The sequence below is a fragment of the Aulonocara stuartgranti genome, assembly GCF_965226115.1.
Source record: "Aulonocara stuartgranti genome assembly, chromosome: 20".
In the NCBI taxonomy this organism is placed as follows: domain Eukaryota; kingdom Metazoa; phylum Chordata; class Actinopteri; order Cichliformes; family Cichlidae; genus Aulonocara; species Aulonocara stuartgranti.
In genome coordinates, this window is record NC_138956.1 from 2,542,502 (window position 1) to 2,568,121 (window position 25,620).

The 25,620-nt window shown below is 44.0% G+C and overlaps 3 protein-coding genes across 5 annotated transcripts in view; 1 reads left to right on the forward strand and 2 right to left on the reverse strand.

Moving 5' to 3' along the window:
* Positions 1-1,684: 1,684 nt before the first annotated feature.
* Positions 1,685-6,126, reverse strand: arf3a (ADP-ribosylation factor 3a; the record flags this gene model as incomplete). 3 transcript variants are annotated; one of them, XM_082517725.1, is made up of 5 exons in its annotated part: positions 1,685-3,941; positions 4,032-4,156; positions 4,470-4,580; positions 4,678-4,892; positions 6,008-6,126. In XM_082517725.1, the coding sequence occupies 5 exons, from the start codon at positions 6,124-6,126 to the stop codon at positions 3,780-3,782; spliced, it is 732 nt and encodes a 243-aa protein (XP_082373851.1). In that variant the 3' UTR covers positions 1,685-3,779. The 3 variants fall into 3 exon arrangements, with proteins under 3 accessions (XP_082373851.1, XP_082373852.1, XP_082373850.1); XM_082517726.1 differs by having other exon boundaries at positions 4,678-4,869; positions 6,008-6,059; XM_082517724.1 differs by lacking the exon at positions 6,008-6,126 and having other exon boundaries at positions 4,678-6,001.
* Positions 6,127-8,699: 2,573 nt separating this feature from the next.
* wnt10b (wingless-type MMTV integration site family, member 10b) overlaps positions 8,700-25,620 on the reverse strand; it is a 31,854-nt gene continuing 14,933 nt past the window's right edge. Inside the window, 4 exon segments of the mRNA XM_082519307.1 lie at positions 8,700-10,179; positions 10,280-10,731; positions 10,899-11,161; positions 22,849-22,951. Of these exon segments, the coding sequence (XP_082375433.1) occupies positions 9,679-10,179; positions 10,280-10,731; positions 10,899-11,161; positions 22,849-22,951 (1,319 nt within the window). The 3' untranslated portion in view covers positions 8,700-9,678.
* wnt1 (wingless-type MMTV integration site family, member 1) lies at positions 14,063-19,888 on the forward strand. Its single transcript, XM_082519301.1, has 5 exons — positions 14,063-14,719; positions 14,946-15,051; positions 17,048-17,301; positions 17,500-17,765; positions 17,874-19,888. Exons 2-5 carry the CDS (start codon positions 14,951-14,953, stop codon positions 18,363-18,365), a joined length of 1,113 nt encoding a protein of 370 aa, XP_082375427.1. The 5' UTR covers positions 14,063-14,719; positions 14,946-14,950; the 3' UTR covers positions 18,366-19,888.

Genomic DNA, 25,620 nt, shown 5'->3' on the forward strand with positions numbered 1-25,620 from the left:
CCAGTGTGTCTGTGCCCTGGGCGAAGGTGTCCCGGTTACGAGTGGGAATCCCAGCTATGGCATCCGCCCTGGGGCCACTATTGTAGCGGTCCTGCAGGGGGCCAAGGGGGCTGGTGGCCCCGGGAGCAGCTCCGACTCACATACTGCTGTCACACCCTTGGAGACACAGCAGCACTCTCCCCTACATGGACCTCTGATTGGCTCAGACAAAATGACTCTCTGTGAAGTGCAGCAATTCCACAGGCAAACTACCTGATTGTGCCAAACTTCTCCTGATAATAGCAGTTAATAAAGGACAAAAGAAAGGCTGTGTAGAGCCAGATCCCACAGTTGTGTAATATGTGCTGTTAGTCTGATTTTAGTCTTAGCTGATGACTGGTACGGTAAACAGTTTACTGAGTTAAAACTATTCTCGATCAGCTCCCACTTCATGTAAAAAAAAGAAAAGAGTCTAACTCACATTTAGAGTTTTGACCTTCATTGTTCAGGGTGATACATGCGTCGTCAGGGACGTCAAAGCTGTTTCCCATTAATCTGCTGAAAATGAGGCTCACCTTAAATCAAAGTTCAACATGTGTAGGCATAAGAGGATATTGTGACATCACAACCAGTTTGGAGGCCAGATGTGCAACTTAAAACCTCCGGAGCACACATGAAATCGATTGACTTTCCATTGAACATATATGTGTTGAGGCAACAGTTAGAGTTTTAAAATATTTCACTGTTTATTATGGATTCATCAATGAAGGAGAAGTACGGTTAGGTCAATAATGTGTTGTGCAAAGAGTTTTTGTAGCGTTGCCTCTGTACACCGCCACAGATTTGAAATCCAACAGTCAAGATGTGACTGACGTGCACACACGCCTGCTCCTATAGCGTGGGCTTGATCTGGTTAGATGCTGTGAAGCTGTTTTTCTTAACCATAGAAATAATTCTGCCATCATGTACTCCAGTTGTCCTCTCTGGTTTTTCAGGCCTGTTGGGAGCTGCTGACTTGATCACTGCATTTATACTTCTTAAGAATGTTGTTTCGGCCATTCCTAATTATTTTATTATCGCTTTTATTTATTTGGCTTTTTCAACCTAACGTGGTCTCCCTAACTTGCAATGACATCTCTTAAGAGCCTCGTGTTTTAAAAAATAACAATAAAAACTATAAAATAAAAATTCTAACTTTGAATCGACCTCAGACATTATGTTTAATTTGTCCTTTGAGTTAAAAATGACTGTACAGAAGCAAAACTACAAAAGCAGTGTCTCTGTCAACAAATTGAGGATCAAACTGTTTCAAGAAACCTAGCAGGGCTCTTAAAAGGACACATCACCTCCAAATCAAACACAGGAGTTTGTGTGAGAATTGCCTCGTTCTACCGCATTGCACTCACCACCCACATCAAACGCAGTGTCTTGGTGCTTTGAGCACCAGAAGTATACTCTGTAGCTTCCTTTTATTCAAGCAGACAAACATCTTCAAAACTGGGCAACTTATCCAAGAACAATGATTGATAAATACGGACTCGCACATTTGATTCTGGGGCGAACTGTCAACTTGAAATTGAGTTTGAGCCACAGACAAGAGAAGATAAAAGCAGCACGCTCGTAACCGTGATACGGTTTTCGAATCATGACCGACATGCGCGACAATAAACAATAGCAAGGAAAAAAATGAGCAAGGCAAAGCAAATGTATACTCTGGTATCTTTATTGATTGATGCAGTGTCAGGAATAATTCAATCATTCAACACTTTTGCACCTGCTTGGGTTTTTCTGTCTTAAATTTCCTCCTCTTCATATTATACTCGGTTTTTTTCTCAGAGCAAATCGCCAGCTGGAATGTCGTGCAGCCTCATTTAATATTTTTCTTTATTTGAAAGTTAAAATCAGAAAATAGTCGTTGAAAGAGGGAGGGATGTTTAGCCACATCAGAACTGCTAGTGCATCGGTGTCACAGATCAAAGGTGAGATACTTGAATGCTGGATATTTCTTACATATAAACCTGTTATCAAAGAGAAATGAAACCACTGGCTAAATAAGGCCACGAAAACAATTTTCACACCAAACCGAACGGAATATAATGCACGTCACACACGCACACACAAGCTGCTGTCAGTTATCTGCCAACACGCTGACCCCGTTATCTACAGGTGTATCAACAGCGCTTTTGGTTTCACCTCGAAAACCACGGTTCCACTTTCCCGGTTACATCAACATATATACAGTTGCGCCAACATAGAAAAGCATGCTTTTGCATATTAGAAGGTTGTTCGGTAAACTTTACACTAAATCCATAACATTTATTAGTACAGCATTGTTCCAACCAGCAGCAGTGATTAAGACTAACAAATGTAGTCTGAGGAAACAGGCTATTATAATTCGCTTTTATTACAGATCTTGTACAGTATTAACATGCCTTACGATGCAGTATTACTATCATCTTCTCTCCTTATTTTATTTTTTTGTGTGTGAAAAAAACTCCCCAAAATAAACCCAAAACAAAAAATGCAACAGTCTGATCTAATTAGCTAATTAAGGAAAAAATAACTCAACAAAATAAAGAAACACTCCATTAAAAAAACAGACAACACCTTCTATACAATAACAGTGAGTCTAGAGTAATTTTGTGCAACATGAAAAAGTGAGACGCGCATGATGTCATGCCGATTGACGGTGGATAAATCAGCATGAGAAGCGATGCTGCACAAACGGATCGAAAAAACAAAAATAAACATTCAAAACTATGTAAGCTCTCTTAATATTGCCAGTCGCATGCTGTGTTGCATCACTCTCCACAGGGCAGGCCAATAGCAGCATTTTGTTTCTGAGCCACAGAGCTGGTACAGAGTGCCTGTTTGTCATCTGTATCACTTTAGATATCACACCTCGCTGATGCCAGACAAACTGTTTTAACCCCGTCTGTGCCAGGCAACTCAGCTAGAACAAATCTTTATTTACAGCAGCGGCCTGTTACAAGCCCACAAGCCAGTACTGGGATATCTCCATGCAGATTGGGAAGCAGTAATGTACAATGATACTGGGGTTTCTTTTCTTTTTCTGTTTTTAACTAGCTGCCTTTAGCAGTAAATGCACATTAGAATAAAGAAAAAGAAACTATATGAAGCAAAAAAATCAATAAATATCGATATTAAATATATTGTTTCCGACTGTCCAGAAAGTAGACACGTTTTGTTTAATTCAACATAAATAAAACTAAATCATAGCTAAAAGTTTTGATCTATGAAGAGCATAATTTGGTTGCAGTATGGACAGTTATATTACATTTATCTGTACGAGTATAATAGTAATAGTACTCCCACTATAATATTATGACATTCTTTATAATTTACACCAGGTCTGTAGTTTCTGAGGGAAGGCTGCTCTGCCGTCACGATTTGAGATCCATCACAATTGCTGAGCTAATTAAATGTTGGTGGAGGTCTGCAAAGTAGAGCAAATTCAAATACCTTTACAGTAATATCATACAGTACATATTTATTTGTTTATAGATTGTAAATAACTTAGATAAAATTTGCTTGTAAATGATTAAAAATGCTCACCACAGATTCAAACAAATCAAATTAATCAAAGAACGGAAAAAAAATAAAGAAGTATTTCGAGGGTGGATGGTGGGGGGGAGATGGGGGGAGGGGAGAAAGCCACTGAGAGTCACCCCCTGGGAGCTTTTCAGCATTTTTCTTCTCTATGTAAACACAATGGAACCCCTATAACCACAACCTGGAGCTGGCACCCAGGCTCTTCCCCACTTCACTGACCCGGCCCTTCACTTTTTGTTCTTCAGCTGATTGGCCAGCCAGTCCAGACCCTCGTACAGGCCGTCCCCACTGGTGGCACAGGTGGCTTGAATGTACCAGTTGCGGTGACGTAAGGAGTGCAGGCCCAGCTTGTCTGTGATCTCTGCGGCGTTCATGGCGTTGGGCAGGTCCTGAACAAAATCACAGAGGACAAAGTGTCCGTCAGGAAGTTGGTGAGGCAAGAGGCGTAAAAGCAGGGGGGAACGTAATGTGGCGGATACCTGTTTGTTGGCAAAGACTAGAAGAACAGCATCCCTCAGCTCGTCTTCAGCCAGCATCCGCATCAGCTCCTCTCGAGCTTCGTTGACCCGCTCGCGGTCATTGCTGTCCACCACAAAGATCAAACCTGCAGGAATAAGTTGAAACCGAACAAAAACAATCAGGTCACATCACATTGTTAGGAAAGCATATTGTCAAAGCATGTTTAATGGTTGTCCGGGATTTGAACATGACTAAGATGATGATCATTTGAAACATCTGGAGCCTGTATGCAAATTACATCATCTGAAGGATTAGTCAGATTTTGTCCTCAGGTGCTGGGGGCGAGCGTGCGCTCCAGGATCCGCAGCAGGACTGGAGAGGCCTTTTTTAAAAAAAACAAACAAAACTCTAACCATGCTGGCTGGTCTTTCACCTAAGATGCTTTTGATGCATCTCACCCTGGGTGTTCTGGAAGTAGTGTCTCCAAAGAGGACGGATCTTGTCCTGGCCACCCACGTCCCACACAGTGAAGCTGATGTTCTTGTATTCCACTGTCTCTACATTGAAACCTGGGGTGGAGGAGACAACAAGCAAATAGACAATGGGTCACATAATCTCTAAGACACATGTTTTGTTTTTTTTATTTAGAGGCAGACAGTCACACACCAATTGTGGGGATGGTAGTGACGATCTCCCCCAGCTTCAACTTGTACAGGATGGTGGTTTTCCCTGCAGCGTCCAGCCCCACCATGAGAATCCTCATCTCCTTCTTGCCTATCAGGCTCTTCAACAGGTTCCCAAAGATGTTTCCCATGATGCCTCGGGAGGAGAGGAGGTGGGGGCACAACTGCAACAAAACTGTTACACGGGCTGCTTTGTTGCTATACATAGCAACAAGCAGACAAAACAAACCGTGAACCACGTTTAGAGAGTCGAAACCACACACACACACACGCGCACACACACACACACACACACACACACAAAGAAACATGTGGTGTGACAGTAGCTGTTCAAAAACACATCTCAGCATTGGCACCTCCCTTACTGCTCGCAGCCGTGCCCCCTCAGAGGAAAGCCAGGAAACATATACTTCACACCCCGGCAGGCAGCTGACCTGACTCGAAAGCTGCTCCTTTACAGTGACAGCTCACTGGGAAAGGAGGCAGCCATGCTGGATCTCTGTTATGTGGCTCAGCTTTCATGTGGTGCTGAGTAACCACCTTTTTATGCTCTTTTTAGGCAACTGAAGATATGCCAGGGTAACACTCATTTCATATTACGTTATTATGACACATAACCTAAGGCTGTCTATGGTTGCACACAGTCAGGCTCACAGAGCTGAGGGAGGAGGGTGGCCCTTCAGTGGTAATGGGCCCTTTACAGGCCAACCTTGCCTGTTAACTTGTGCTAACACACACTACACGGGTCGCATTGGTTTTTAGAGGGTTATTTTAAACTAGCAGTCTTCTGTGGGGCAGTGAAGTATCCCTCTTGTGTGTTTTAATGACTGGCCGCTTTTCCTCTGACTAGCTAGGTTTCCATTCATTTCTATCAAACGCACGGACAGCAGGTGCTAGCGTAGCCCGTTGCAGCTGCAGTGGCCGCACATCCACACACATCTGTCATAATGCGAGGCGAAGACGGCGGATGCTGCAGTCGAAGCAGGCGATGAATTTTGAACCCAAATCACGTTTCTTTCGGCTCGATAACATTCACTTTCCGAACATAATCTGCTTGCTATCCTGTGAGCTAACATCGTCGGTATTTAATTGAAAACATAAATAAAATCTCCGGGTCAATTTGTGTGCTATAATCCCCCCTCTTACAGTCACGACAAGCGCGCCAGTCGGCCTCATGTCGTACATTAAGGGTCGTTCATTTCCCCCCTCGCAGCATTTAAAAGGCAACTCAAGCGGTGATAAATGAAACCACCTTTTTAGCGCTCGTATACCTCTTTCAGCAATTTCACCATTTGCATCTCGTTCACACTTACCCGTCAACGGCAGGAAGGGTACCAGCTGGATTCAGGCGAAGGACTGGATGATAGTCTCGCGATGAGCTGCAGCTGTGACACTGCGCGTTCTCGCGGTACTTGGATTGCCAATCTCTCATCGCCCGGCGACTTGTTAAAAGCCAGGAGCTGCTGTCTCCAGCTCTGAAAAGTTACTGTATGCACCATCACCTTACAGCTTATTTGAGGCTTATCTTGTTTTCTTGAGGAACATCAAAGAATAATAAATAGTTTGATAGCGTTATTCCCACTATCTCACATATGACATTTCAGAGGGCCCAAACCAGTTTTAAACGAGAGCCTGCAGGCAAGCACGCTTGAATAATTAAAACAGGAATCATCTTAATGAATAAGTAAATGGCTGACTGTAACAGGATGCCAAGTGATACTTCCTGGCAGTGTTTCACAGATAATGAGGTGACAGGAGGGGACAAAAGCATAGACTGAATCGATGTTGCAGTTGGTTTACCTTTGAGCATTATTTTATTTATTAAAAATGTCAAATATTTCTATGGCTTTTTGGCACCTATGCTATCTAATGAGATTGCTTCATGCATGTGAGTCCAAACCACTGCAGACTCACTTCCCTCATAGTTATAAGATGTTTTTCTTCTTTTCTGTAGCCATCTCTTTAAAATAAAAAAAGGTTCTGAATGAAGTTAAATAAAACCAAACCTGGGGTCAATGCCTTCTCTCTTTCTTGTTTTCTGTCATGCACTTTTGCATTGTACACTTGCAAACTGCACTGCACTTTGAAATTAAAGGACATTAAAAAAAAAAGAAAAAGAAGTCGCCTAAAGAAGAAGCCAATGTGAACAAACGGCACTCCTTCAAACCGGCCCTGCAGCCATAGGTGAGTCCAACATTTGCCTCATTCCTCCTCCGTGCTGTGTGCCAGTCAGTGGTCCAGTAATAGATGTGTTTATCAATTCAGCGGTGGAGGCAGCGAGGAATAAAGAGGGGAGCAGATGTTTGCAGCTGCAGACCAGATTACGGGGTGGAGTGGATGGTGGGGTGAGCATGCAGGAGTTTGTGTGCGCGGGGAGTTTGGAGAGGGTTACAGGGGGGTTAAAGCGGGCCCGGGTGGTGGCAGGAGAGGTAGGGTGGGGAGTTATGACTTAAGGGAGCCTTTCCTCTGAAGTGTCTGCCAGCGTGCACCCCAGCAAACACAATCACAAGTCTCGTTGGTTCTGCTAGCTGAACTAATGAGGGCCTGCACGTTGAGGGCAGGGGCTTTGATGTTCTGGGTAGCTGGCTCCTTGTGTTTTCTCTCCCGCTCTCCTCTGCCTGTCCCACATCAAAAATGAAAGGGGAGTTGAGAAGCAGATGTTTCGAGGCATATATTTATACAGAGTACACTTTATTCACCCCGTTCGCCACACTCGATTTGTCCTTTGCTTGTGCATCTCTGCCGTATGTGCAGCAAAATCTATCTCGCTATCTTCATATCCAACTAAACACACTAAATCGCCTTATTTATACATATAATCATGCTGTCAGTCAAAGTGGGTAACTTTTATCTCTCCTTACTTCCTCTCTCTCTGCCTGCCTCTCTTTAATTTCAGCCCAGTCTGGATGTCATTACTGCAGGGGGGGTGGGGGCAGTCAATGTGTTGCTATGTATGTGTCTCTGTCTGCAATGATGAAGGGGAGAATGGGGAAAGGGGCGAAGTAAGTAAGAGAAACAGAGCGAGAGAGAGAAAGCAATCCCAGGCTGTCCACCAACCTCTGTCTCACACATGGTTAGAAACAGTGACAGGAAATTCCCTTTCGCAGCAGCTCCAGGGTGAAATGATAAAGGAATGAAGAAATCCAAACCAGAAATCCAAGCCCTTATCATTCCATACCTCTTCGCTGTCTTCTTTTTTTTTTTTGCTCCTTCTCTAAATACCAAAAAAGATCAAGTGCTCAATTCAGCCACTGGCGCTGTCATTCCTTCGGAGTTCAGGGATATTTACCAAAGTCCATGCAAACAGGACTTAATTGGCATTAAATCCTATGTGGCAAAAAAAAGCTTTTCCCAGCAGGCCAAGCATGGAGACGGTTTGGATTATCTAAGATATCGAGGAATGCTGCTATCATAAATCGAGTCAAGTGGCGACAGGAGCATTTTGCTAAATCTACAGTTCATTTGTGCGCAACAACATGCATGTTTTTGATTGAGCGTCGGGTGCCAGCGTTCCTACATGTCTTGGTACGTAAACCAACCCATGCAAGCATTTATGTGCATGTGTTTATATTTGTGTAGTCTGTCTCCCAGGTAACAGGGATACAGCGTCCCCAAAGCACGTGGTTCAACAAGTCCCTTCCTTGGCTATGAACTCTGGACAGATGATCCCCTTAGATGCTCGCACAGCAAAGACTGGTATAATCACCCCCATTCTCTGCTCTCTTGATGCTTCTCTCCAGTAATAAAAGTCATACTTTAAGGAAACAATATCCTGCAGCCATAAAAAGTCCTTCTCTCAGCATGAAGTGGCCATAAAAAAGGCTCTCACCTCCCAAATCTGTAGTGCACAGAGCCTACCCCCCATTTACACAGCAACAGACGCACACTCTTCAGCGTCATTTCAGGACTAAAGTAGGTCCATCTCTCACTTTGACATGTAGTACATGTGGGAAGAATCTAAGGAGTGCTCAGACTGATGAAATGGACAAAAGCAAGCATGAAATATCAAGAGCCCAGTCACAATTTCATAGGAAAGTGACACAAATCACAGTACAGTCATACCCAAGAGACAGCATTTTTGCTGCCACAATAATGATACAGAGTCATAAAAAACATGACCACTAGCAACCATACTCATGAAGTGATTACTATTGTTACCATTATATAAATATATAAATCTGAATCATTAGTCGTACAATCTAGAGATTTGTTGCTTCCAGTTTCCCATCTTGAGTTTTACAAGTGTACAAGCTTGGACGAGCATCTGAAAGTCCTGCATGTGAGAAAGCGCTGTGTCAAATTCATTCGCCCTTCCAAAAAAAATTTGTCTTCTTTGATCAGTAAAGAGAGATTGTGAGACAAGTTCCCAAATTAGTACTTTTCAGAGTCACACACGAGTATTATTTTGGTACAAATGGAGAAAGAAAATGAGACTGTTCTGTCTGCACACTGCTTCACCGTGCTGACCACATGGCCACCATCAATCTGTCATTCACTGAAAAAAGACAGGCTCTAGTACAATATTAATATTAATAATAATACATTTACAATTATAGACATACACATTCAAATAAACTGTTACTGTACAATAAGATGAGTCAGCTTGTAGACGCTGAAGCTCCTCTGCTGTTGCGTTTTCTTTCTTTCTTTTTCTTTGTGGGTCTCAAACGATGAAATATGGGCCATTTTCATGGCTGAAAGGCCAGCGTCTAAACAGGCCATGGGAAGACAAATGACATGAGTCACCTCTTCAATCTCTGACTTGGCATTTTGAGAATAACAGCATCTACAAAAAGAAAATAGATCCCAGATGATGGACTTAAAAAAAAGAGGGTGGGTGGGGGGTAAACAGGATCTCTGGGAGAGTTGCACAAGGAGCAAAAACAAAAGCTCGAACAACATGAGTGGGCGAAGGGACAGGCTCGCCATCTTGAGTCCTGGATGAGTAAAAGCCGCTCGAACTGAGGGGGGAACAGACTGACGTCTACTTGCACACGTTGACCCACTCTGTGTGACGACACTCCTCGCACAGCACGTAACAACACCAGTGAAATCTGCAATTGCAGCGCTCGCTGCGTGTCTGTTTGAGGATGTTGTGTCCACGGCCGCAGCACAGCGAGCTGCAGCTGTCTGTGCTGTAGCTAGTTTTGTTGCAGATTCGTCCGTGTGTTCCCGGAGAGTCTATGGACACGTCGTGCTCACAAAAGTCAGGAGACTTCTCAAAGTACACCAGCTCTCTGGACATGATTCGACGACGCCCTCCGCCGAGACCCCCTTGGGTTCCGCTGGCGCCGTTTTCTGTCCGAGGGTTGAAAACCCCATTATTCTTGTTCTGAGAGTTGACAAAAATGGCTGTCAGGAACTTTTCTTTGAGTATGGAGCCCACAAGACGGAACTCTGGAGACACATGCCAGCAGGTCTTAAACTGACAGCTCCCTGATGTGCCGTGACATTTGCATTTCCTTGTCATGTTGTCAGTCACTATCTGTGTAAAGAATAACACTGTAAGCAAACTCCAACAACAACCAAAATGATAATGAGTGCTGAAGGTCGGAGGGACAACAGCTGAAAAGCACAATATTCACCTGTCGTCCCACACGGTTGTTATGTATCCTCATGCGGGCGTGGATATCTCTTGGAGACCCCCGGGAGTCGAGCCAGTCCCTGGAAAAGCGATCCCCGAAACGGATGTCATGACTGCACCCCCCCCACTCCCAGGTGTCTTGCATAGAGCTTAGCTCATCCGGTAAGGGCTTGAGAAGGGCTGAGGGGTGGGCTGAGCGCAGGTTAGTGGGCAGGCTGCCACGATGACCATTCAGCTCTGAGGGTAATGACCGTGTTAAGTCGATGCCTGCCCCACCCTTCTGAAGTGTCTGCAGCTGCAGCTGTGTGAGTTTCAGCCGGATCTTGTCATCGTCCTGGCGACGCTTGGCCTCGCAGCCACACCCCCGCAACTTGCCCATGCTGCAAGCCGAGGCCACAGAGTGAGCCACGCCCGCTGCCAGCAAGGCCAGAGAGAAGGCACTCTCCCGAAAACCTAGGAGCAAGAAGAACACACTCAGAGAGGTTGAAACCATAAAGACTGCAGCTCTAAAAATGTCATTTACCTGTGTACAGCACAATCTGTATTCTCATACCTGCACTTTTCTACCATAAACCCCAGGATCACATACTGACTATCATTAGCCTGCCTCAGACTCTCACCCCTGTTGAGGATGGAGTTGTGGAGCGGCAGCTTGCCAAAGCCCTCCAGCGAGGAGCAGTTCCAGCGCTGGTCCCGGAGTTGGTGCTGGCATTCATGGATGGCCACTTGGATCCCCTGCAGAGCAGATGCTGTCACATCAGGGTTCCTCACACACATCCGCATCTGACGTTTACTGAGGCCTGCCAGCCTGAGGCACACAGAGTTAGGGGTTAGCACTGGATCTCCTGCCACCTTCAGGCTGAGGATATCATTACACAGCACCCTGCAGGGAGAGTGGGAGAAAGAGTGGGGAAGTGAGATGGTGTGTGTGTGTGTGGGGGGGGGGGTCATCGGAGATGGTCAACAGTTCATTAGTCAAGCCCAGAGGAATATGAGGCAATGGGAGGGGGTTCAGTACACTTAAGAAAAATACAAACCCAATAAATAATTAAGAGAGATATGATATAATTCATTCTTTATGGGAAATACACCTACCAATAAAATGCGTCCAAAAGTATTTGCTGCACTGTTTCTGCTCCAGTGTCAGTTGGTTAAAGGAGGGAAAATATAATTCTAAACAGATTATCCAGCTGAGAAATATCAAAAACAGATTTAATGGCCAAATGCATCTTATAAAGAAATAACGAGACTGAAAGTGAAATCACTTTGGAATTATTTTGACTCGTTTAAAGCTAAACCACTCAATTAACACTGATTGCACTTTTTTTAAATTTAACTTTACACGAAACCAGACTTCGAAATACAATGACTAATAATTCGTTTTTAATGTTTTTGTTTTTTTTAAAAAATAGCTAAATTATTCATTTGAATAGTAACCTATGCAAAGAACTTCCCGCAACTCTGCCGAATCTCGTGCAGCCACAGTCTGCAACTCTCCTGGCGCTCTCAAGTGCACTTACGTGATTGCAGGTGACATAAGTGCTGCTGCCAAAATCAGGAATTGGTCCCAACGGAGTTTGTTTGATAGCTCCATTTTGTTGTGCGTCTTTCGCGACGTGACATTAAAACACTGGTAGTGATGGTCCGCGTCGAATAAGAAAATCGAAAGGACGATGTCTGCAGTATTATCGATGCACCGCCAAACGACCGAGGAGTGAAGACGGAGAACAGAGGAGGTCGGAGGAGAGAATGAAGTGGAGGAGGAGGGGGGAGGAGGGGGGTGAAAGAAAGAGGGGAGGGGAGTAGATGCCTCTACAGGCGGCTGTTTGCAAAATATTGGCCAGGATGAGAATTGGATCACCAGTTGATACTTTAATTATTCGATAACGGGATCATTCACCCAAGCGTAAAATGACGTCTCCAACATTTTACGCACAAGCACTTTACAAGCATTGCGGGACAGCGATTTCGAATTAAGCAGGTATTTAGAAATACTGGATCCAATGATCATATTTATAAGGATTAAAAAAATACATATTTATATATGCATGTACTTGTTCCTACTCTCTTTTGGTGTGATGGGAGGAATAAGGTAATTTGGTCCTACATTTTGGGGGAGAACACAGAAATCCTCGATGAGATGAAATATGGAAACTCAAGGAAGATTTTGTTCATAAAGCGGTGAGTTATTTTAAATAATGAAGGGGGAGGGGAGAGCTGCTGGTTCCACTGTACGACAGGGAGGCAGCAGCAGGCAGGCGGCTCCGCTAACAGACCCTCCAACAATACTGTTTTTAAGTCTTGTGCTCCCCCTTCCTCCCACCTCCATCAGAGCGGCTGCGCCTCATTGTTGTGCTTGAAACAACTTCACATTGTCAATCTAAAGTCTTTATTTCAAAGCAACGAAAGAAAAAAATGGCTAGAGTAACAGACTGTTATTTACAATGTTGTGCAATTACGACCGCTGACAAAACTCTGATGACAAATTATTTTTAGGGATTCAAAAGAACTGACAGACTAAAACACCTTATTGGAGACAACATATCTATTAAAAATCTTTTCTATGGTCACTGTTGAGTAAGCTTATGTAGCAAGTTGCCCGGGCCTTCAGTGTGGACGCGAATCAATCCGTATATCGATCCAGGTTATCCAAAATTAAACATAACATTGCTGCTGGGAGCGAAAGGTGCTTGTGTGCTACTTTCATAAAATTAAGTTAAAACCCCCCTCGAACACGGTTCGCTTAGTGACACCAATTCATCTAATCTCCTTCCATTCCCTAAGCTGCAGCAATGAAAAGTGCATTAGCATTCTGCCTTGGTGTGTATATCTAAGTGGCTTAAAAAGTGATTTGAAGTTGATTTGTATATAAAAGGCCCCCTTTATCCGGATTGAAGCTCTAATCTGCTCGGTGTCGCATGACTGCTCCAGGAAACCCGTTTGAGCAAATTCATATAAGGCTCGGGTAAAAACGTAGGGTGGCTGTCATTAAAGCCTTTTTTCTCTCTTTTTTTTAAAGCCTACTTCCTTTTACTGTCATCTGAGGGAGAGACAGAGAGGTGCGGAGGAAGGGGGAGAGATTACTCAACCTACAACCTCTGCAATGACTAATGTGGAATATGCAAATTAGCAGATAAATGTCACAAAATGAACCAATATGGAGAAGTTTGGGGACATTTAAGCTTGCTCCTAGTCTGGGGTTTGATGGAGATGCCGCAAAGTGGCTCAAGCTGTGATTACACTGGGTTACATTGCGTCGAGGGAGGTCTGCAAGCCAGATGTTTGGACTGGTTTTTATCCTTAGTCGTCCCCCTCTTTTCCTGGTTCATCATACATCAAACTTCTGATTGGAGGCCATATTTCATGTCTTCCGTGTTTGAAAAATATTTAAGTAGCCCAGCAGGCAGTGTGAGTTATAGGACAATTACGAGCTTATTATTGCTTCTGCAGGCATTCACGTTTCGCTGTGCGTGTGCGCGTTCGCTCTTATATGATAAAGACGGCTGATAACACGTTTTATTGAGAGGAAAGTAACCTTAAGGGATAACATTCACTTTTAAAAATACATATATATCATTTACATGTAATAATGAATAAACTCGATCTGTAGGAGTTTAAGTGTGAAAAAAAGAACATGTGCAGAAATGGCCTTAGTCACTGCACATTTTAAGAGCGCATTTGGAGAGAGGAGGAGATGCGGTTAGGGAGTAGGCTAATCCAACCACCGGGTAAAAAGGGCAGTTTCAGATGGCTCATATTGCGCTGTAACTATACTGTACCGTGACACCAGCTTTGAGCAGCGGCGAAGCACCAAAGCGGGCGCACCCACAGCATCTGTACCAACTCATCACTGCTCCAGGGCTCCGGGGGAACTTCTCTCAGCAAGACTGGATGCGGAGGCTAGCTGCGCGGTCACTGAAAGGGGAAGAAAATACTTTCAGCCGTACACGTTTACAGGGAATCGATTCTGTGATGACCGTGAGATTCCACAATATGCGTAACACCGTGGACTGCCCTGCTTTTCTCTCCCTCTCTCTCCCTTCCTTTCTTTTTTCTGCTCAGTTGTTTCCTTATTCATTGTGCGTCCTATGAAGAGCATTAACTATCCCTCCCTCCAATCCTATTGAAAAGGCTCCGAAAAAAAAAACAGGGAGATGAGAGCAGCAAATCCCTTTTTTATTCCCCTCGTAGCGCTCAATAAGAGAAGAATGTGTTGCCTATCAGTCACCGAGGGGATCAAGTCTTCGGAACTGTCCCACGCGTTCAATGCGCCGTGCAAAGCATCACTGAGAGAGACAGAGTGAAGAGGACTGCAGCAGCAGCAGTAGCATCCTGCCCGGACACCTCACAGCACAGCAACCTGTCTCCACTCAAGAGCCATTTAAGTTAATTAGGACTTCCTTCTCTCACCTTTCAAGTCCTCTCCTCGGATTGTGGCGTGGTGAGTATATCCAACCTGCTCATTTTCAAAACTCAGAACTCAAAACTCAAGTTGATCATTAAGATAAAAGTGACACAGTATGTTTGCATGTTTGGAACAAGAAACAAAAGGTGTTGTATTTTCTTGTTTTTTTTTTTGTTTATATATATATATATATATATATATATATATATATATATATATATCACCAAATAATGACATTCTCCTCCTCATTTTTGAACTGAAGCCACGATGAGGAGTCTGGCGCTGCTGTTAGGGGTGAAAGCCGCTTGCATCCTCTTGGTGTCTTCGCTCTCGGGCACAGGGGCAGTCAACAACAGCGGCCGGTGGTGGTGAGTTGAGCAGATACTGATGATGCACTAATCGCGTTATGCCACTGGAAAACCTCATCCGCAAAGTTAAGTGCCAGCTTATAGGAGCCCTCTGGAAAACAGGGCGTTTTATTGAGTTGCCACATTTCGTGCAGCTTGATCGAAATAATGTGTTAGTTTTGGAGCCGCTCGCAGCTTCTGTTTGAAAAAAAGAAAAAGAAAAAAAGGGCAACCATATAGGATTGATGCTTAATGCTTCCAGGTTGCTCTACGTGAGCGAAACAGCCCCAAAAAACATTTAGGGTGTTTTTTTTCCAGTCTTTAATTTATTGTGCCTGCAGTGAAATTAACCACAGCACACAGTTTAACAATAAAATAATTACATAATAATTACAGCATTTTTATTTGCGGTTGATTTAATTCCCTCTCTCTCGCTTTCTCTCTGGCTCCTTTTTTGGATACTGCGGTTTGAACACGAGACAAGATTTTTCAGTCCAGTGTGGAATAAATTGAATATGGATTTAGAGGGGTTCTTTTTATTTGTTTTTTGTTTCTTGTTTTCCGGGGACACGTTGATCTAATACTGGATATAGTTAAGCGATCATAAACTTTGCGGCAACGGTACAGAATTTAGATTTTTAAAACCAAAATAAAACCGGATCTATAGCTTCGCACATTTTCTTGTTTTTAACAAAAAACTGTGGGTCAGGGGTTTGTTGAGGTAACGATTCAACAAACGGTTTTTGCGGTTTTATTAGATGGACAAGGTTTTCGCACAGTGGCAGTGCGCTTTCAAGCATTTGAAAGCTCAGCTGGCATCCAAAAGACGCCTAGAAAGCACACACACACACACACACACACACACACACACACACACACACACACACACACACACACACACACACACACCGGTGACTTTGGGAATTAAGAAAATATTCAGAAGATGAGATTATTATTTAAGTTCCCAGGCCTCTCACCGCACCACTGTCTGGGTCAAACCTCTAACAGGCCCAGGCTCGCCCGCTTTTCCGGATGATAATGCTGAACAGCAAAACGCCGCCAATACACGACACATGAATGAAAAATGTTGACACATAAACCACAGAAAATACCAAATAAAGTGGAAAATTACACAGCCTGTGTGCTGAAACGCCAAAAGTGTTCTAAAACCAGCGAAATGGGTGCATTTAAACCCCGTTCAGTGATCCAAGATTTGGATAAAGCTGAAGACGCACAGGTGCCACGTTTGGGCACAAATATGGACACGACACTTAAAAAAAAGAAAGAAAGAAAAAGCAACATCTCTCTCTCTCTCTATGCTATAGTAATAAATAATTACAGTTATTTGTTTCTATATGCTGTGGATGGATGACAGCATTTTTATAGCTTTTTAAATATTTGGCACAGAGGGGTGTTTAAAGGCCTACGTCTTAATGACATTTTGACAGAATGGACATATTTTTAGCTGAAGTTGCACCTTAAATCACATTTGGAGGAACCTTGTATGCTTATCTTTAATGTGATTTAACATATATGTAGGGAATCTTAACTGCCAAGCTAATAACATTAATTTGATACTACACAGATAAGAAATCTGTCAATTATTGTAATCCTTTATTATTATTATTATTATTATCATTATTATTATTATTATTATAACATAATGGATCCTGAGTATTTAGCAGACAAATGTGCTTACATATTCTAATTGTGAAACTGACAAGTAATCGCAGCCAGTCCAAGTTTTTATGAAGACATAAAAATAGCTTCATGTTATCTGCCAAGAGTGAAATATACACTGTTAGTCAGAGACAAAGTGTCTTCTCATGATCTTGGAACTGAATGTGAGACTCTGTTTATTACTTTAGCACATAATGAAAACTGTAATTTCAAAGGAGCAACACTCATTGGATGCCAAGAGCCATCAGTTAATGAGTTTAGAGGGTCACCTATAGAGCTTCATGCATGAACTGCCAGCTCCTTGACTCTGAATTCCCTTGTCCTTATGTTGCGCCAGGGGTATTGTCAATGTGGCTTCCTCGTCCAACCTCCTCACCAATTCCAAGAACGTGCAGTTGGTCCTGGACCCAAGCCTGGCCCTTCTGAGCCGTCGCCAGCGCCGGCTGATTCGGCAGAATCCTGGCATCTTGCATGCCATCGCCGCTGGACTGCACACTGCCATAAAGGAGTGCAAGTGGCAGTTCCGCAACCGCCGCTGGAACTGCCCGACCACCCACAGTCCAGCAGTTTTTGGCAAAATTGTCAATCGTGGTGAGCCCCTCTTGTCTTTCTCACCAGGAAATATTTGGACAATTTTGGACAGGATGTAACAGAATCGCTTGTACGCATTTGAAAGGCTTTGTCTGTAAATGATTTCCAGTTTTGGGCAAAAAAGAAAAAAAAAGGCAAATATAAAGTCCAAAACGCTGGATATGGTTCTGATGGGAAGTTTTTGTGTTGTTTCTTCAGGTTGCCGAGAGACCGCATTTGTATTTGCCATTACCAGCGCAGGAGTGACCCACGCTGTGGCTCGTTCCTGCTCAGAGGGGGCCATTGAGACATGCACATGCGATTATCGCCGCCGAGGTCCTGGAGGACCAGACTGGCACTGGGGGGGCTGCAGTGACAATGTGGATTTTGGCCGGATGTTCAGCCGTGAGTTTGTGGACTCCAGTGAGAGGGGCAGAGATCTGCGCTACCTCACGAACCTGCACAATAACGAAGCCGGCAGGATGGTAAGACTTGCTTTACTCGTCTACTAAGACTGTTTGTCCGAGTTCTACTTGAAATGAATGTATTAATGAGTGAGATATCATGAGTAATCTTTAGTCTTCCTTTCTCAGACTGTGTCATCAGAGATGCGTCAGGAATGCAAGTGCCATGGCATGTCTGGCTCCTGCACAGTGCGCACCTGCTGGATGCGCCTGCCCAGCTTCCGCACAGTGGGAGACTTTCTTAAGGACCGGTTTGATGGCGCATCCAGAGTTGTTTATGCCAACAAGGGCAGCAACCGTGCCTCTCACCGAGCCGATCCACGCCATCTAGAGCCTGAAAACCCAGCTCACAAACCCCCTTCGTCTATGGATCTTGTCTATTATGAGAAATCACCCAACTTCTGCTCCTACAATGGCAAAACTGGCACTCTGGGAACATCGGGGAGAACGTGCAACAGCTCTTCTCCGGGCCTGGATGGCTGTGAGCTGCTATGCTGCGGACGTGGGTTTAAGTCCCGGACTGAGAGCGTGACTGAACGCTGCCACTGCACATTCCACTGGTGCTGTCATGTCAGTTGTCTGAACTGCACCAGTACAAGGACGTTACATCAGTGTCTATGATCAAATATGGGCACCTAGGCACACATGTGCTTTAAGATGTTAGGCTGAAGCTGGAAAAGGTTCAAGGCGGGTAAACTAATACAGGGAAATTCTGGCACAAAAATTCAATCAGTGTTTTTAAACTTAGGAGAAAGGGAAAGCACAAGTATGTGAACAGGGTATAGAAGGAGTGTATGTCTTACTCTTTATTACTTAACCTTAAGTAAATTAACACTACAACGATACTTGTAGAATGGGAATTGTCCCTCAAGTGTTTACATGCTAGATAAATAGGAGTAAATGGACAAAAGGATGTGGTGGAGAATTGATCGTTGTAACCAGGTACCACTAGGGCCTTGTTTCTCCCCAACAAAGGGCAGAAACTGGACACAATGTTTCACAGATGTTTCTGTGGCCACAGAGCCACAAACATATGCTCTCATAAACTGGCGAGGACCTCTAACAAGAGGAAGCTTATTTAAAAAAAAGAAAAAAAAGAAATCTGTGTTTTGTTTTCTCTTGCTGAAGTTTGGCGTCCCTCCCATGAAACTGGCTGAAGTTTATCTCCCTGGATGGGATATCTGTTCCATGCTTGTGTACTTAGGAATTGTATGCAACCCAACCACTTCTAGTTTCCCTGCCACATTTGCCCATTTTGTTTAGATTTCTCCAGATCTGAATTCACCTCAGCCACATGTACCACTCCAGCTTGCAACAGGATGGTCCTTATTGTACATGACTAGGAGCAGGGAGCACAGAAACCAAGTGAGTGAATCTTACTGAGGCAATGTAATTTGAATGTATTATCAATACACTGAATATCACGACGTGATTTAAGCAAATCTGAGGGATCAATAATGAAAATATCATAAAACACTAATAAAACAATGAATAGAAATGTGACCAATATACAAATTTCCCACAAATGCATGCAGGAAGGATTAAAATATTGCAGGTTAAAGTAGGCAAATGGTGCGTTGTTGGGGTTTTTTTTTTTCAAGGTAGGTTGAATGAAAATATTTTAAAGAATACAGACTGAAAAAGAAACAAACTGTGTATCAGCTAAGAGGACCAAAATCTGTAAATATTAAAATATCTGATTATATTTATAAAGATGTCACTTGTATGTTTTCTAAATGATTTATGTGCCTGTCAGTGGCTGGAGAATATGCTATCAGTAGAGTCAGGTCAGAGGATGTTTTCATCGTTTGGCTCTTTCTATGTAGGTGTAACGTAGCGGGTTAAAAAAAAATACTCTTGATAGAAAAAGACTGTTATCACTTCTTTGCTTTTTTTCTGTAAAAAAAACACTCATGTTTGGTCATGCACTGAATATTTCCCTTTTTTTTTACTAGTGTAAATATATAAAATATTTATTTCTGAGGATTTTTATACTGTTCTAGAGAGTAAGAGAATACTTTTTTTTTAGATTTTAATCAAAAGACTTAGGTTCCAGTTGGTTTTGTACTGTACGATAGAACAATAAAGTCTATATTTTCAATTAAGCTGCCCTTGTGAATGTGTCAACATTACAGCCATTATGTGTGTTGTGTTTGCTGTATTCGAGAGTGTTTTGACTATGGACCGAGCCAACATATAAGCCTGTCCCTGGGTGTCCTTTGCTTAATCCTATTACCACCACCAAAGCAGCCTCTTTCTCCAGCTCCACAAAACATCCCTGCATCTGTGCGACCAACCACAGAGACAGACTGTTTATCTGCCCACATACCTTATTTTATACAGTATATGAGTTGCTTCATTTGCTTAAGGCCTGAAAGAAATATGAAAAACTTCAACACCTGGCAGTGTAGCTAACCACAGGAGTTTGGAAAGCGTGACACTTCTCAGTTCACCACAGAGAAGGAGCAATCAGGGTCATCCAGAAAGGGCAGAGTGGAGGAAAAGCAGTAACATGCAGGGACGAGAGTGCTTCTGAATTAGCATCGTATTACAGTGTAGATTTAACAGGGGTTTGTGGGCTTGTGGTATAAAATTAGAGAAAACATTATAAAAAATAAGAAGAGAATGGCTACAATATTACTTATCTGGAAGAACAGATCAGAGTGAACTGAAGTAAAAGCAAAGCAAATTCAGAAGTAAAGTGAGGAAATGTCTATAAATACAAAAAAACAACAAAAAACTAAGTGATTAGAAAAAATGTTGTTGACCTATACATAAGTAAAGCTCTGTCTTCTATCACTGGAAAACAGGGGTTAACACACCAGAACATGATATGGCTTACTGTGTAATAACTGACAAACTGAGAGAAAAGTCAGGAGCTGACGGAGTGAAAACACACGCAAAACGAGGCAAATCTGGCTGGAAAGAGAAATAATCAGCAATCATGGGCAGACAGAAACAATAGAAAGTAAAAGTGGTTGATTTTTTTTTTTTTTCAGAGTTCAAATCCCAGGCATGAGAGTGAGGTGGGAGAGTTGGTGGAGAGTGAAGTGGAGGGGGCGCTGCCTGTGGGAGTGCTAAGGAGTCAGTGATAATTAGCTCAATTAGTGACAAAGGCAGTGTAATAAATACTGACTTAGTGTCTGGGTCCCTGCTGGCCTCTCCCTGCGCAGCCTGCGATGTGGCTCTAGCCTGACGGACAATTCATTAAACTGACAAAATACCCCACCGTCCAGGCGTGACGCAGCGAGTTAGCCCCCTACAGGCCCAGCTCATTGTTCTAATTGTCTGGCCTGGAGTCACTTTGTGGCCGCCTCCTCTTTCACCCACCCCGCCTTCACACTCTGCCTTCAGAAAACCCATGGAGTTAATGCCACTACCTTACTCTGCAAGTAGGTGATCGGCAGGTTGGAAAAAAACAGTAAGAGTTCCTTGGGGTGGGGCTGCTGGGAGGGGGGGGGCGGTGGGTAGGCAGTGGGATTAGCGAATGGAGGTTGCCTGGGAGTGCTGGGAGCAGCACTGATCGGAATGTAGGAGAGATGAGTCCAGAAGCTCGGATGTGGGACAAAGCGAGAGTTAATAAGGAAAGATTGAAGGGGCTGGCGACAATGGGCTGCCACCCGAGTCGAGATGAAATTGCTTCCGAGGATTATTGGGAGAGGGTGTGAGCGTTGTAGGGTTTTTGTGTGAGTATGAGTTTAGTTGGGTATTTGTGTGTTTGTGCTTCAGTGTGTGTGCAGGGGTAGGGGGAGCGCTGGATTGATGGCTGCCCCTCTGGTTGGGGAGCAGGGGACCAAGGAAGGCTAACCGGCTGTTCCCACAGTCTGTTCTGCTGTAGCCACCTTTGACACACGGAGCTGTCAGGCGGCAAGCAGGCAGCTATGGTGTATGGTATGGTGAGAGGGGCACAAACAAAAACAACAGCTCCACTACACAAAAGTCACTGGCTCTATGGAAGGCCAGTGGAGAAGCGCAGACTTGGAGGAGGGAAGGAGGACAGGAATGTGTGACAGGGAGGATTAAAAAAGAAAAAAAAAGAAATAGAGATGGTACAAAATTGTACGCTTGAGTCCCATTTTGGTTTTGGTTCCTGCCAGCTACTGTTTTGCCAATATCTGGAGATAATAATACCGCGCTGACATCCAGTCGCAGCCTGCTCATAAGTGAGATACGTGGTGCATCGAAACGTTAGTTCCTTTACACTTTGTTCCCGTGGCTTGCTCATGGTTACTTTTCACGTCGCTGTAAATTCGCTTTCTATTTTTATGAAGAAAAAAAAAATCTCTGGGTAGTATCATAACAGGCCACAGCAGCCTAAAGGGTGAAGGTTAATGGGGCAATTTTGCTAATTATGTAACTCGACAACGAGAATTAAAAAGCCACGCTGCCTGCAACTGACCTGACAGCCACGAGAACACGTGCACAAATCCAGCAAGCAGGTCACATGCAAGAAACATGGCATACTGAAGGCACAGCAGCTTCACATTAAAATTCCTGCTACAGCTAGGAAAAATGTTTGGCCTGTTGGGTGGAGTTGGCTGTTAATTCGAAGGCAGCATGATAAATAATTGGGGTGGGCCACGGCACTGAATGAAAGGCTGTTTACAGTGCTTGTGATTGACAGTGTGGTGTGGCATGAGTCTGGCACGCAGTAGTGATTTGATTTCTGTGCTCGCTCCATGTCTCATTGTAATCCTAGCATTCAATTATGGGTCAATTTGAAATTAATTTGGGGCATTGTTATTATAGGAACACCCATATCAAGCTTGTGTAATAATCCGAAGAATTGAGTTTGGTGCCATTAGGTGACCACAGGGGTATTATGTAACAAGATGTGCAATTACAGCTTCGTCACTCGGATATTAAATAAAGAACTCAGACTTGCAGAAAACTACCAAGTGGATTAATAGCGGTCAGTGTAGTGGCTCAAATTTACTCAGATTCAATTCAGGATTCTAGGAAGTGCTAAAAAAAAGAGCATGCGTGTGCGCATGTGTTAAGTTTGTGCACACAGTCGAGCCAGTGTGTGCGCGTGTGTGGGTGTGTGGATGGCAGCTGGGAGGCAGACACGGTCCAGGAGAAGAATCATCCCCTAGCAACTGACCTTTTCGCCAGATGGCAGCTCCGGAGTAACAGCCACCCAGCATCACAATGGCCGTGGCCTCCTAACATCTCCATCACTTCATCATCTTCTGGCCTTCCACAACCTGTCACACAGGAGAGGAGGGAAGGTTAGATTCACCCCAGCAGATATACAAGCTCGAGCGTCCTGTTTGTGCCTCTCCTCTCGCTTCAGTTCCAGAAAGTTCCAAAACATCGCTTTGAGCCTGCGTTCGCTTGTTCCCATGTTTCTGGGGTGTGCGGTGGGCCAGTGGAAGGCATGAGAAGAGGACTGATTTAGGAGAGACACAGCGAACGCTCACTGCTGTCCGCAAACTTTCAGACACTCTCAAACCACTGTTTTCCGTTGTTGGGTTTTGTGCACAAAGTGAATCAGGGTGGGAATGTGGACAGACCACTCGACCATGGTGAGCAATCAGTATGATGTCTGTGGTCAGGCTCAGTGCCCCTATGGAGTGAGCTGGAGAACTAGCCCTGCAGTTAAGGTGGGAGGGATATAACTGTGCAGCATGTATATATATATATATATATTTATATACACACACACATATATGTGTGTGTGTATATAAAAGTGTATTGGGGTCTGTGTGTGTTTAATAGGCCAGCACTCTTCACACATGTATAAAAATGTTTTCAATTGCAGCCTCCTGCATGTGAACACACATGAATGAATGTGCTTGGGGTGATAATATATTTTGAGCTATCAACACGCTCACACGCATACGCACACTGCAGGGCCTCTGGATTGTCTTGGCTTGATGGCTTTTTCTCTGCTGGCCCATTTTTTGTTGATATTAAATTCTTTGCTAAACCTCAAAACTCCTGAGACGAAAACCTCACCACCATGGAACATCACCTCTAACTAAACACCAAAGTGTCCCTAAGTTCATCTAAACCACTGACGTCCAGCTTTAGGTACCATTTGAAATGCACAGGCAATGATTCTGTGAGAACCATTATGGAACAAGAAAAAGTAAAACTCTCTCGTTACACATCTGTGAATGGTTAACCTGGCAAAGCCAGATATGTGACAACAAACAGATAAAGTGCCATGTCAGACCGTGTCCCACTGAAATTAAGCGTTTCAGATGGAAAACTGTGCGTCAGAGCGCGACTTTAAACCGCGCCATACTCCAGGGGAGACAATATGCTAGCAAACACTGTAAGAGCTCCCGTAAACAGAGCCGTAATGATAGGGAAAGACTTTGGGAAAGGACAACCAACAGTAGAATATGTTTACAGACATCTGACAATGTACGGGTACAGCGCAGCAACATTTCAGCTCTGAGATCCACATGAAACATGAGCACAAACTGTGGTGGAATCCATGTGACACAACATGAGCCTGTGCATAATTTCACCTGTCAGCATGGATGAAGCACACATTCGGTTAAATCAAACAGACAAGCCAGTGATAAACTTCACCGAGACGTGTCTGGCTACGCTGAACGTTAACACTTCTCCTCATCCGAACGTATCTTCGCGAAACTGTCCGCTGCTGGATTTCTTTTACTTGCCTAAGTGCGAGATCAAGGAAATCTGAGTGACCACAGCACGGATGGAGTAATTTACTGCTCTTCACTTAACCAGATGAGTCAGCTTGTTTTATTGTCTGCAGGCCATTGTCTGAGGCCCAGCATGGCCTCATTTGAATCAATAAACAACACTGAGACATTTTTGACGGCATGTGCTAATTATCTCTGTTCTAGTAATACTCGTGGGGACAAAAAGAAGAAGTGCCCTGCTTTTGGTTTTAATTCCGAGCTGTGTTTTACAGCGACAGTGGGCGAGCGCTCCAGCACTGACACAGCAGCAGAGGAATGTTTATTTGCTGCAGTTAGGAGCTGGGTGGCTTGCAGGAACTATGACACATTCCTGTGTCACCGGCTATCCCGCTCACAGACACACGTTGACATTCACACATTGGTGCCCCATGTGTTCATTCACAGCTTCATACAGAGACATAGACACACACAGCTATTCCTTGCCATTGTGTTTTACCCACGTCAACAAAACGTGGCACCTCTGGGTTCTTAAAGCGTGCCCAATCTGCATGCTCATTCACTTACTACTTAGTATGACATGCCTTACTAGGCCTAACACTTCCCCTGTGTGTAACAGAATGCATGTGTGGCAGTCGTACAGTGACTTGAAGATGAATTATTCACAGCTTACTTCAGCGCTACAGGGGACCGCTGCCCACAAAGTCTGCTAGCGTGCACGTGTTTGTGTTACGTGTATGTGTGCACTTTTGGTGTTTGTGTGGCTGGCTGAGCGCACCTCTCCATCTTTCCCTCTGCAGTCCTATCCATTATCCCCAGCATCTGGCAGCCAAAGCCTGTAAAGAAGACATTTCTCTTGGCAAGTGTTTTTTAAAGGCAGTGACACAGGGGACAGCCAACCACAGGAGCCACACATCTTCCAATCTACATTCATACTGAGAACTGCTTGCATAAGAGAACCGCCCCAGTCTCCTTCTCTTGCTCACTCGAAACAAACGCGCACACACACACACACACATTCTCTCATCGTGTCACACTTAAAACACACACAAGATACTACTCCCACCCGCTTCTGTCTCTCTGCAATATATTCACCCAACCTTTGAGGTCTAATCACTTCCAGAGCCACAGCTATCCTACAAAATGTGCCGGCAACCTTTCAATACTTTTTACACTCTGAAAAGGTCCTCGGGGGCTTTTAAATGCATATCATTTTATTGCTGATCGTAACGTGTGGCCCGGCTATTTGGTTT